The sequence below is a fragment of the Nannospalax galili genome, unplaced genomic scaffold (genome assembly GCF_000622305.1).
Source record: "Nannospalax galili isolate Female #2095 unplaced genomic scaffold, S.galili_v1.0 scaffold175, whole genome shotgun sequence".
Classification (NCBI taxonomy): Eukaryota; Metazoa; Chordata; class Mammalia; order Rodentia; family Spalacidae; genus Nannospalax; species Nannospalax galili.
In genome coordinates, this window is record NW_008336314.1 from 2,000,633 (window position 1) to 2,013,405 (window position 12,773).

At 41.9% G+C, this 12,773-nt stretch overlaps 1 protein-coding gene across 2 annotated transcripts; it reads right to left on the reverse strand.

Moving 5' to 3' along the window:
• Positions 1–6: 6 nt before the first annotated feature.
• Mbl2 (mannose binding lectin 2) lies at positions 7–4,233 on the reverse strand. 2 transcript variants are annotated; one of them, XM_029562518.1, is made up of 5 exons: positions 4,119–4,233; positions 3,115–3,301; positions 2,606–2,722; positions 1,514–1,582; positions 7–775 (listed from the first exon to the last, which is right to left on the reverse strand). In XM_029562518.1, the coding sequence occupies exons 2-5, from the start codon at positions 3,290–3,292 to the stop codon at positions 402–404; spliced, it is 738 nt and encodes a 245-aa protein (XP_029418378.1). In that variant the 5' UTR covers positions 3,293–3,301; positions 4,119–4,233; the 3' UTR covers positions 7–401. The 2 variants fall into 2 exon arrangements, with proteins under 2 accessions (XP_029418378.1, XP_008829318.1); XM_008831096.2 differs by having other exon boundaries at positions 4,105–4,233.
• Between the last annotated feature and the right edge of the window lie 8,540 nt (positions 4,234–12,773).

The following is a 12,773-nucleotide window of genomic DNA, read 5'->3' on the forward strand; positions in this document are numbered from 1 at the left end:
TGCATCCTACCTCAGGAAAAAATAAATAAAAAAATAAAGAAATTTAAAGATGTGAGCATTATAGCTTAATTAAATTAGAGAACTATTACAAGATGCAAAGTGTAGGCTCTAGCTAATGGAAAGCCTTAAAACTATATAATTACTACCATTGCTGCTATTGCTCTATGTGGGTATTGATTATTATTAGTGATTCAATTTGAACTAGAAACCCTCACTCACTGCTGTCAGCTTCTCACTTCATCCCGTCATTTGACCCTTTCTTCTCAGGCTCTCTAACTGTCCACAAAGGAACAACTCAATACTGAGTAAGAAAAAAATAGATATATGTTGTATGTTTCAAAGAAGATTGTGGACCTGTGAAGTGCAGTGAAGGATTCAGGGGGGCCAAGGGACATATCCCCTCAGTTAGCGAATTCACAGACTGCCACAAAGGAGTTGGAACAGGCAATGTCGTTCCATGTACCATCTAACAAGAGCACCACACAGTTTTCCTGGGAGTTAGCGTTGTTGGGCTCACCACTATTCCAGTTACTATAGCTGATTTTGTTTCCTGTAATATCCACAAACTGGCCTTCATTCTCCTCATCTGTGATGCCCAAGAAGGCAACATCTTTGGCCACATTCTGGATGGCCGTATTCTCCTCAGCATTCCTGGGGGTGGCCACAGAGGCCTGGAATTGGGAGCACAGAGACTTCACTGCATTAAAGCTCATCTTTCTACCACTGCTCACAAAGAACTTCTTCTCAACTTCTTCAACCAGAGTGAAGAACAGCCCTAAAATGTGAAAAAGGTCACACTGGTTTATCTTCTAAATCAGCCAAATTCATATGTCTAGTAAAACACTGCCAGAGTAGAACTGACAGATAAAATGCAGCGTCTCAAGTTAAATTTGAATTTTCAGATAAACAACAAATGTTTTCACTCATGAAACCCGCTGTGAGGTATTTAAAACATACCTATATAAAACAAAATTTGCTTCTTTTAGCAAAAAGTCAAGTTTCACTGGTGGCCTCCTTTTTCCTTGTCAAATCATACAACCATAAAATGATGGGATAAGCGGACACAAAGCCTTTGTACTTTTATATCAACATTGTAGAGCACAGGCGACTTGAAATTCTGAATTCTACCACACTGCTAACTGTCAGAATATTGGGCCATAGCCAGAAGAAACGTGATTGGCTCCATTTCCAGGTCTAGATCCCAGCATTACAAAGTGATCCAGATCCCATTTTCAGTGAGCAGAGATCAGAGCATACAAGATTAAGGTCTCTGCATTCTGACTGACTTCAATTTACAAACTGGTCCTATCACTTATTAACTCTGGATTTAAGTAAATAATTTAATTTCCATTTGCCTCTGCTTCGACCAAAAGGTTGTTGAGAAGACTGCATGAGATCAGCGTATGAAAAACGCTTCTTCAAGTAGCAGACAATTTCATGGCTGTGCTGGGCAAGTGCTGCGTTCTACCTTTCCCACGTGTTAAGCTGCCGAAGAGGAAGAGAGAAAACTTACACTTTTTGATGATGTTCAGTTCTGATCGCAGAGCTGCTATTTCTGAGTTCAACATGCCAGTATCACACTCTAGAAAATTAAACAGTGAAAAGCAATGTTAAGGTGATATCTTAGAACTATACATATTAGGGAGTGGGGTATCTTCCAGATTGAGAAAAACAGGTTTTTAAACATTGATATTCTTTGAAGGAGAAAACTATCTCCATTTCACCTGGCCTAAAACATCAAACTTAGCCTGCTACTTTATCTGAAGCAGACACTTAGAAGCTACTTGTGCTTAAAAACTCCACTCTTCGCTTGGGATCACAAGGTAACTAAAAGAAGGATGAAGTGTCCTGCTCCTTTACTTTGAAACACCCACTCACCTCTACAGGTTAATTGTTCAAAGACTGTCTGTCTAACCTATCTCATCCCTCTTCAAGGATGAAGGTACAGAGATACCATCATCACCTCAGACTCCAGGAAGAACAAATTCTTGCAGGACAGACCAGGCCCCAAATGAGACTAATTATCCATGAGGGCAAGGCTATTCCCTGGATCAGAAGTGATCATCTTGTAGAAACCAGACTGATCCCCTCAAGTGATAATAGCAAGAAAGGCCTCTTGAGACCACCTTGCCAAGACAATGATCAATGAAATCATACCTACACGAGGACTACTTAATTACACGTACATTTTGTCCCTTGCCCCATCTGTTCTTTTACTTAAAATGAAGACAGATGGGGTCACTGGGCCCCTTCATTTGTTACTCTCTTAAATGTTCATGTACTTAATTAGCATATTTAATTGCATGGCCAAGCATAGCTTGTTGGGGTTTCCAGAGCTCAGGATTTTACCCTAAAAACTAGTCACATCCAAAGACAGTCCATGAACACATATACTTCATATGCACACGCATGCACTCCCTGATTTCCTAGCTTAATGACAATCTCTAGATTAACTTCTTCGCTATTTTTTTCTCAAACAAATTGCTTTACTAAGGCTGAAAAGAAATCTCTAGAGAAGGCATTGAGAAAAAGACACATCCTACCTGACATTCTAGGTTCCAGAATCCTAGATGTCTTCAGCTCAGACATTCTGAAGTGCTCTTACCTCCAGTCTCTCCACGATCTCCTTTTGGACCCACTGCGCCTCGTGATCCAGGAATCCCTGGGGATCCTGGAGGTCCCGCCTTTCCAGGAGGGCCCTGTAAGCCTCTGAGCCCCTCACCTGTTAGAAAACAAAACATGGTCAATATCTGTGGTTTTGCTCTCTTTTTCCAAGACTTTGATGCCTCATCCCATACTCTAGAAAGGAAGCGGACCCCGGGCCAACCTTTCTGAGTCATGGCTTCCAATGACACAAAGAGGAGTTAATTCCTCTGTGTTCCATGAGACCACATGACAGGAGGCCCACTCTTTGGACATACAAGGCAAACATTACCAACTTCTGTGTGAAAGTTCAAGATGTCAAAGAACTGGCACTGTATCTCCGTTTCAAGTTGCAGTGTGTTGCTGGTGGAAATACAGTCTATCTAAATAAGATGTTACTCTCCTGGTATCTCTAGTCAGTTTCCTCCAGAATGGAAAGAATGAACATGAACGAGATAGAACAATGTATACCTGGTTCTCCCTTTTCTCCCTTGGCACCATCATGTCCATCTTTGCCTGGAAAGCCATTCAGGCCTGGAGAACCGCAGGCAATCACAGAGCAGGTATCCTTGACATCCCCTGTAGCTATAGCCTCTGCATGCGATGTTGTTACCACACTCAGGAGAAGGAAAAATGGAAACAAGGACATAGTCCTCACCTTGGTGTGAAAAAAATCATGAAACATTGGCTCATCTTTTTTAGTTAATCAGCATATGCATACCAACCTGACCACTGTCCTATAAGTCAGGGACAGACCCTATACAAATAGGTTATTCACCCCTGGTGTCCAGACTGGGTATTTTGAAAAGCAAACATTCTTTGTGATATTATATGGCCAGTATCTTAACAAAAGAGGGCATAAACAGCATGCAATGAGGGTCTTTCTGAAGGGGTCACCAGTGCCCAGGCCTCTGGTATTGTAGTAGGAAGCGTACAAATGTGCTTCTCATGGTAGTGAGAACAGGACTTCACATTGGCAGCTCACTCATGCCTGTTGACTTGGGGAGTGGGAATTTCTGTAGATACAATGTTCTGAAGGATCTCCCTCTCTCCCCTTACCTGCCCTTTGGAGCATCTGGAACCCAAATCTCTCTCTACTTCTTAGCAGGTGTCTCTGAATCCTGTGAGCCAAAACTGCTGAACGACCTGCCTTGAATCCCTCTCTCATTCCTTAATCACAACATTTCATCTATCCTTCAAGACTTTCCTTCAGCTATTCCTCCCTAGACACAACAACAGCCCAGACCCATAGGTCACACTTGTGTTCCATGACTTTGAACACAGTCTTCTTTGAAAATAGAGCATTAAGAAAACTCTCCTACGTCACAGCAAGCAGAGAAAGAGCTGTCACCAACATGATTTCTGCCTGCCATTCCTCTTACCCCACCCCTAGAATGCCAAGATGCCTCCAAAGTCAATCAGATCCCCAGACTCTGGATTTAGGAGCTCAAATCCACTCACCAGAAATGACTTACAGGGTTTTGACACAGTGAGGATTCAGTAGCACGGGGGCTTCTCTCCAACCTGGGCCTCTGCCAGATGCCTCAGAGTGAGCAGGGAGCTGAACCTGGTGAAAAGGAGATAACTCGGGCTGACCTTCAACCCCAGATTAATAAACAACTCTCTGTAGGACTGTGTTATATTTTTCTTAGGAGCATTCCCCAGAGGCCTTCAGGGAGAATTACAATATGACTGTCTACTTAATGTGGCATGATTTTTTCTTCAATTGACATCCATTTTGCTAATTCTCACAAACGAGCTGCCATAATAAATAGGTGCAAGTGTAAAATCATATCAAGATCCTTGTTTCCAATCAGAAGCACACATATCCATGAATACACACATAAGCTTATGGACATCAACTATATACCTATATACAAAGACATGCGCAAGTGCACAGATGATCTATGAAGGACAGCAGACTTTTTGCTGTATTCATACATGAAGAACACTCCACATTTCCCATCTCTGACTGGAACAGCCCAATCTCTGGCTTTTTCTTTTTTTTATTCAAATATTTAAGGTAGTCCTATCCAATCCTCTTACCTTAGGCTATTTTTGTTCATATTAATTACAATGTGTTCTATTATAGTCATTTATTTTTTATTGTGGCAAAATATACATGACATAAAATCTACCATTTTGACCATTATTAAATGTATAAGTCAGTAAGAATATTCACATTATTGAGTAGTTGTCACGATCCATCTCCTGCAACGCTTCATCCTCCCAAACTGAAAATCTACACATTAAACAATAATTGCCCAGCTCCCTGCCACCGTTGGCAACTACTGTTCTACTCTCTGTTCCTAAAATGTTAGGTCTTTTAGCTGCTTCGCAGAGCTGGACTCACTTATCCTTTTGTGTCTGGCTTCTTTTGCTTAGCAGAATGTCTTCTGATTTATCTATGTCACATGATTTCATTCCTTTTGGGAAATGAAAAGTCCATTCTATGCATGTGCCATGCTTTAGAAGCTTCAGTTTCATAACCCAAACTACTACAAATAACCCAATTGCCCTTCAGCTGTGAATGATAAGCCATATATTAAAAAACTCTCAGAAGAAAGAGTAAATCATTCATGTAATAATAAACATGTTGAAGAAACTAAATGTCAAGTGTTTATAAACTATATAATTCATTATAAAATAACATTCTTGAAATAATAAAACTAAAGTCACTGAGAACAAATTGGTGGTTGACAGAGATCTAGGGCTGCTTTAAAGATGTACCATCAGGAAACTTTATTGGAGTGATGAAGCAATTCTGCATCTTGATCGTGGTAGTTACATAGACCTATATTTTTTAAGCAAGCTTCATAGAAAAAAAATCAAGAAAAACAAGAAGGCAGATAAAAAATTAAATCCAAAGAAATCTCTATCTTGGTACTATATAATCCCAATATCAATTTTTCAGTCTTGATATTTGTCCCATCAATAGCTTGCTAGATCCTATCATTAGTAAATAATGTGAGGATACATGAAAACTTTCTTTATTAGTCTTTCAACGTCTCTGTGAGATTAAAATTATTTCAAATGAAAAAGTTTTCAAAAAGGACTCTTAGGAAACATGTGTGAGCTTCAAAGATGATCCATGATCCCTTTGGACTGTTTTCTCTAAGTTTCACAGAGTGAAGACCCCGTGAAATCATCCGAAGGTGAGGAAAAATCACAATACTAAGTCAGCTTGAACTCACAAGGGGAGATGCAGGTAGTAAGAGGCAAGGTGCCAGCTGACAGAAGCAGGACCCACAAACTGCTAAAGACTGTGAGTGTTCTCAAGGGTCTTTAGAGGAATTCAAAAAAAAAAAAAGATGCTCATATTAAATTTGTAAGGCTTATTCTATGGTGAGGTGAAAGATTGAAAGAACATAAAACTAGATGTTATAGGACTATAAGGAAAAACTTAGGATCATTAAAGTGGCAGGTGAGGGTAGCCAGGATTAGGCAGCTGGATATAGAAGGTAGACGAGTGAGAGACCTCTAGGAAGTATAAATGACTGAACCTGGGAATTATCGGGTGCGAATGGCAAAGGCTGAGAAGTTCTATGCTCAAGTTTCTGACTTGAGTATCTAAGAGTCATTCAAGTGAGATATGAAACACGTGCAAAAGAGAAAGGAGCAAAAGGGGAGACGATAATGGGCATCTCGTGGGTAAATAGCTCGAGCCACGTTTCATTGACAGTCAAGACCGTGTAGAAGAAATGGAACAATATTCTTAGGAAGGACAATTCGGTCAATTCTTAACTTCAGTTTTTTTAACATTTATTTGTGTGTATGTGTACATGCATGTGTCATGGCACACATGTGGAAATCAAAGGACACAAAGCAGCTTGCAGGAGTCCCTCCATCCATCATGTGGGTTCTGGGAATCGAACTCAGGTCTTCAGACTTAACAGCAAGCACCTTTACTCACTGTTATGTAACAATTTCCTCCAAGATTAAGCATTCCATTTGGAGGAAACCTTGTAAAATATAGGATGTTCTAAAGGGAGGTGAAACAGTCCATCCTGAGGGAAGCTCCTTAAACTCAGGAAGTAAACAACTCGATAGGTTCCAGAAGGTCCGCAAATGAACCAGATTCACTAGACCTTCCCTCCCAAGCATATATAAGTAGCAAGGACTACAGAGAAACACTCAGACCATCTAGAAGAGGCTCAAACTTGACAAATCACCCTAAAGAAGCAGAGACCACTCAAACTGCCTGTAGGAGTGTCCTGAAAGGGTCTCACATCATCTGACCTGAATGAAAGAGACACTCTTGAGCCTCCTGAGCTGCCTGCAAGGTGTGCAATGAGCTCTAGGCTTCCAGCTTTCATGAGCTGTCACCCATGCTGGACTGGGCTTTAGTGATGCAGCTATCTTTGAGTCATTTCTGCTCCTGTAAGTCCCCTTCATCTATCCTTTTGTAAACTCATTGGTTCACCAAGTTGAACTTTGCTGATGTCTTATTTTGGGATGTCATTGGTCCTTTTCTGGAGTGAGTAGAGATTTGTTTATGTCTCCCCAGTTCATGTCTCTCACACAACACCCACTGAGATGTCTCATCAGCCCCTGAACTATATTTCCACCATAGCTATTCTTCTGGGTTAGTCTGCTTTTTACTACTCTAACAAAATATCTGAGATAATCGACTTAAAAGGGGAAAGGTTGATTTGCTCTGCGGTCAGTTGTCCCTTTATTTCTGTACCTGTGATGAGGCAGTGACTCATGGTAGAAGCTTGAATCAGTTGACCTTATGGCCATGAAGAATGAGAGAAAGAGGAAGAGACCACGGTCCCACAATCCTCTTGAAGGTATTCTTCCAGTTGCCTAAAACCACTTTCTAGTCTCCACCTCTTAAACATTTCACCACCTACCAATAATGCCAAAGGTTATAGACCAAGCCTTTAATAAAAAGGTCTTTGGCAGACATTCCAGGTTTAAAGATAGTAGCTGTCAAGAAAATGCCATGTAAGCTTCCAGTGTTGCAGGAACCCATCATGAGAGCTTCACACAGAAGCTGGGGGTGATGTGTGGAGGTCACCAAATATCAAAAGGAAAATGGTTGAGATGCCCTTCCAGGCCCCTTCCCATCAGACTTTGGCTTGGAAGGGCCTGGTTTCCTTCCTCCCTGTTAACCCATATCCTGTAAAAATGTTCAGTATAGTACTGTCCACATGGCTAACACATTTAAATGACGGCTGTTGTTTCAGAGCATAGAAAAGGCAGCTGGAATCTTGGCTTGTCTTCATTACTCGTATCTTTTCATTGGTCTTAGTAGCCAGAGATTCCCCCTGCTCCTGGTCCAGTGGCAGAAGGGAAGGTCAGTAGTCGATTCCAGGCCACATTGGAGGTACTGCCTTTTATCACAGTGTTTGGTTTTTGCTTTTGTTGTATACTTAGTCCAGAGGTCGGGAAACTGTCCTTCAGATCATGACCCCTACATTCCTGGAACTGGGTTGTGAGGGGGTGTGCATCTGGGTGAAAAGTCACCCTGATAGTTAACCCACAGATCTGAGTGCTGACTAGATCTAAGCAGTTTCTTTTCTCTAGGTTTCTTTTTCTATAGTTTTCTTTTCTCTGTAGGTCTGTCCTGTCATGAGATTTCCCTCATATACATTAGCCCCTCCTTACACACTCTGCCCTCTACTCACAGTTAAGGTGTGCATTTATTCTGGACCTTAGGGCCTTCCTGACATTGTTTCCACTCTGGTGGCCCCACCAGAAATCCATCCCAACATGCTATAAAGACAATGTCCTCTCTGACCTCAAGGAAAGCTGCCTGTTAATCATCCTTTTGCTGTCGCCTAGGGTAGAATCCTAGCTCTGCCACTTCCCGGTTATGTTACCTTGGCCCAGTTGTCCTTTCTCATATACTCGGTTCCCTCTTCTGTAAAAGAGAGCACTGCCACTTTGGCTGTGGAGTGGTGTGCCCCTGTTGAATCCCTAGTCATAGCATATGGCACACATACAACATCCTACTTCAAGATAGTCTTCATCCTCTGCAGGGTGATGGCAAATAGTATTCTTACCTTGGAGCAGGGTTCTGGAGGGCCCCATCTGGAAGGCACTGCTTGAGATTTGGAATCAGGAAGCTTGGGTTTTACTCATGATTGAGAGTTTAGAAAAGTCACATATTCTGGCTGAACTTCAGTTTTCGCATCTATAAAATGAGATTTTTCAGCCTCTTTCTACAGGGCTATGTCCTCCAAGCAAGAGCATCAGGAACACAAATACACTCAAAGTTTAATAAGCTTTTTAATTTTGTATTTTAGTTCTATTTTTCCCACTTGATGTAGCAAAGATATTGTACACAATGGTATACCATAGGACTTTCAGCAGCAGATTGTCAAAAGAAGATTTTTATGGGATATGGTTTAGATGATTTTAGGTATAAGTATAAGAAACAGAATCCTGTATAAGAGCTGTTAAGAAGCTAGACAGCCGGGCATGGTGGCGCATACCTCTAGTCTCAGCTGAGGGAGGCTGAGGGAGGCAGTTCTCTGCGAGATTAAGGCCAGCCTGGTCTGCATAGAAGTTCCAGGCCAGCTGGGGCTACAGGGAGACCCTGTCCCGAAAAGACAAAAAAAAAAAAACAACAACACACACACACACAAAAAAAAAAAGGAGGAGGAGGAGGAGGAGGAGGAGCAGGAGGAGGAGGAGCAGCTAAGTAATCCTTGGTTGAGTAACTTAAATGTTTATTTTTATCCAATGTGTATGAATGTATTGCCTGCATGCATGCAAGTGCACATGTCATGCAATGCCTGCTAACGTCCAAAGAGAGCATTGGATTCCCTGGGACTGGAGTTACAGAAGGTTGTTAGCTGCCGTACGGGTGCTGGGATTTGAACCCAGGTCCTCTACAAAAGCAGTCAGTGCACTTAACCACTGGGCCATGTCTCCAACCCCTTAATTTTATCTAAGACATAAGCAAAATGAAGCAAGAAAGCATTTGTACTTTGTAAAAAAAGAGGCAAATATTCATGCCAAGCAATAGAGGGGCATGTTTTCTATTCGTGTGGGTCACGGAATGTACTTTTCATCTGTGTAGACATGATTTCAGAATGACTTTGTTGTACGCTGCCGCTCAGTGGGGAGTACTCATGTTTGGGCTGTGAGAGTCAGCTGACACAGCTCTCCTTTTGTCAGAGGTGTGCTTCATAGCTTCGCATGCCTTCCGTCTTTTACTAGCCAAGGCTTCTGTTCATACTGCTTTTTTCCTTGCTTGTTTTGCTAATAAATACTGTGAATCTAAAGAAAGATGTAGATCTTCTTTTCAGCAAAGACAAACAAGGACATAGCCACAGCATCTTCCAAGGTATGCCAAGGGTTCAAAGTCCCTACAGCTGTGAACTGGGTGGGGAGGGGAGTCACATATGCCCACATGAGGGAGATTGTGCCTGCTTGGCAGAGACCTGAATACTGAGTGACTACAGTAGAGGGAGGTTTGAATTTAGGACAGCAAAGACCTGCTCCATTGTGTGGTAATGAGAACGCATGCAGGTCTTTAAGCCCTCTCAGACAGGCCCTCCCTCCCTGGCCTGGGCCCTCCAACTTCTGGGGTATACTCCTTCCACCATGGTGTCTTCCCTCTGGGACTGCTTCTCTTCTAAAAGGCTGAGAGCTTCGCAGTGAGTAACAACAGATTTTCATCCTTTGGTCTCTGGGGCCAGGAGCACTGGCTCCCCTCATATGCGCTCATTCTAGGCCCCTCTGTCTCACCAGGAGGAATGCAAAGCAGACTCTGGCAGAGGTTAGTAGGCAGGAAACACAACCTGCAAAACGACAATGCTCACTGTTGAGATGAGAAGGCTGACAAGGAGCATCCAGCACAAAAGGGGGGAAAAGGACCAGAAACACACACACTGATGCAAATCATTAGAAAAGACTGACCAGTCATATAAAATGATTAATATTGATGAAGAAGTAAGTAAACATCTGACCATCTGAAATAGCAGGTGGAGATACAAATGCAATTGAATAGAAATATTAAAATGAACAATAAAATAATTTACATAATAAGCATGACCAGGATGGATTTAAAGAACATACTAGGAAAACAGAGGGCAGGGGTTAGAAGAATGAAAGGTGTTTCCACACTTGGCAAACTGGACAGGTAGAAGTTGGGAGATCAGACGCAGACATTTTAGTATTAATGAAAAAAGACAAGGCTTTCTGACACATAAAAGTGAATTGGACAAACTGCATTCAGCCTGTCCTCTGTAGACACCCCAAATTAAACACATTAATGTAAAAATTTGAAACTTTGATCTGCATGTGAGAGAAAACATGCAACACTGGTCTTCGTGGGCCTGGGCTATGTCTACAGAGAACAGCGAGCTGGAAAGGGGTCATAAGAGAGGGAGGAAAATGTGCTTTAGGGCAGCATCGGAACACGTGATAAGGAAGGAGAAGTGGGGTGATACTCAGAGATAAAAAAATTCAAGTGGGGACAGATAAGGGGATTATAGGAGAGAAGGGGATATGAGGAAGGTAAGCCAAAACTAAGACTGTAGGAACAGCCATACAGAAACCTACTACTTTGTAAGCTAACTTTAAAATACAGTTTTAAAGTTATATGGGGATGGCATCACCAACAGAGAGCTGTGCCCTCCTACATCAATTAGCAATTAAGAAAATGCCTCACAGACATGCCCACAGGCCAGTCTGATGGAAGAAATTCCTCAGTGAAGGTTCCCTCTTCCCATATGACTCTAGTGTGTATTAAGTTGACAAAAACTAACGAGGACACCTCCCTGTGAATTGTTGGACAGGGGAGCTCCAGAGGCTCCAAACACCACAGACTATTGCCATTGCTCATTTACCCATCAGAACTAGATATGACTCTATTGCCAAAAGACCCTAAAGGACATAAAGACATCAACTAGATATGACTCTATTGCCAAAAGACCCTAAAGGACATAAAGACATCAACTAGATATGACTCTATTGCCAAAAGACCCTAAAGGACATAAAGACATCAACTAGATATGACTCTATTGCCAAAAGACCCTAAAGGACATAAAGACATCAAGCTGAAACTGAGCTGGAAATTTCCTCCTTACTGGCTAGTTTTCATAGTGCTGGAAGGTGCTATACAAGCTTCTGGGGGAGAAAAGTCATCAGTGGTCTTACTCACTGTGGATGCTGCATGCTACAACACCAAGCTTCCAGGCAATAGTGGCATAATAGTGGCATAACTGATATGGGGGTAACCAACCATTTTCTAACTGGATTAGAGGCTCACTTCAGAGTAGGGAATTCATGTCTCATACTATAAACGAAATCAAAAACCCATGACTGGAGAGATAATAGGCCTTACTGCTGCTGTTTTGCTAAATGGCCATGTTATCCAATTACCTTCTAAATACTTATGTATATAGTCATAGATTAATGCTGAGCTCGCCTTCATCATAGAAGCTTCTTTCTGCAATAGTTAATGAAGAGGCTCATAACTGGTTAAAATGCTGAGAATAAGTGACTATGGAGTGTCTGATCCTAAACAGGACATCTATACCATTCCCTCCAAGGCTCAGGAAACATCATAGAAAAGGAGGCAGAATTAATGTAAAAGTGAGAAGCTAAGAAAGTGTCTTAGTTTCTTTTCCTGTGATTGTGATAAAATACCTTAACAAAAAAAAAAAAAAAGTACCAACAAGCAACAATGCCAGACAACTGATACCTTCTTTAGAGTTGATGGCCAGGGTGGCCAAAGGGACTCCCAGATAGTAACCCAGTACAGAACTGGGAAAATGAACAGCAGGCCCCAGTCTTATCTCAAGGAATATTGGCAACTGATTGCTGCTAGATGAGAAGAGCTGATCTTGCCCTCCTAAAACAAAGACCTCTAGATATGCTGACTAGATTCACCAGAAGGGCAAGTAGTGGGGAATGGCTGGGGGTGCCAACAACACAGCAGACAGTAGCAGGGATATCAGAGTATAAGGGCTCTAGTGGGGGGAGGGAGGCTACGGGAGGGTTCTACCTGGGAAGTGGGTGTATAAATAAATAAGAAAGAAAAAAAATAATTCTTCAAAGCATAAAAATTTGCTCCTTAATAATTAGTAGATGTGAAAAACATTACCATTGAAATCTACCTGATGACTTTATATCCATGCTCAGATGCCAAGGAGCTCAGAAAGTAACCG

Coding starts and splice junctions, on each gene's coding strand:
- Mbl2 (XM_029562518.1), bottom strand. CDS start 3,292: ATGTCCTTGTTTCCATTTTTCCTTCTCCTGAGTGTGGTAACAACATCG. Junction 1,583..2,605: donor AGATCGTGGAGAGACTGGAG/GTAAGAGCACTT, acceptor TTAATTTTCTAG/AGTGTGATACTGGCATGTTG. Junction 776..1,513: donor ACTGAACATCATCAAAAAGT/GTAAGTTTTCTC, acceptor TTCACATTTTAG/GGCTGTTCTTCACTCTGGTT.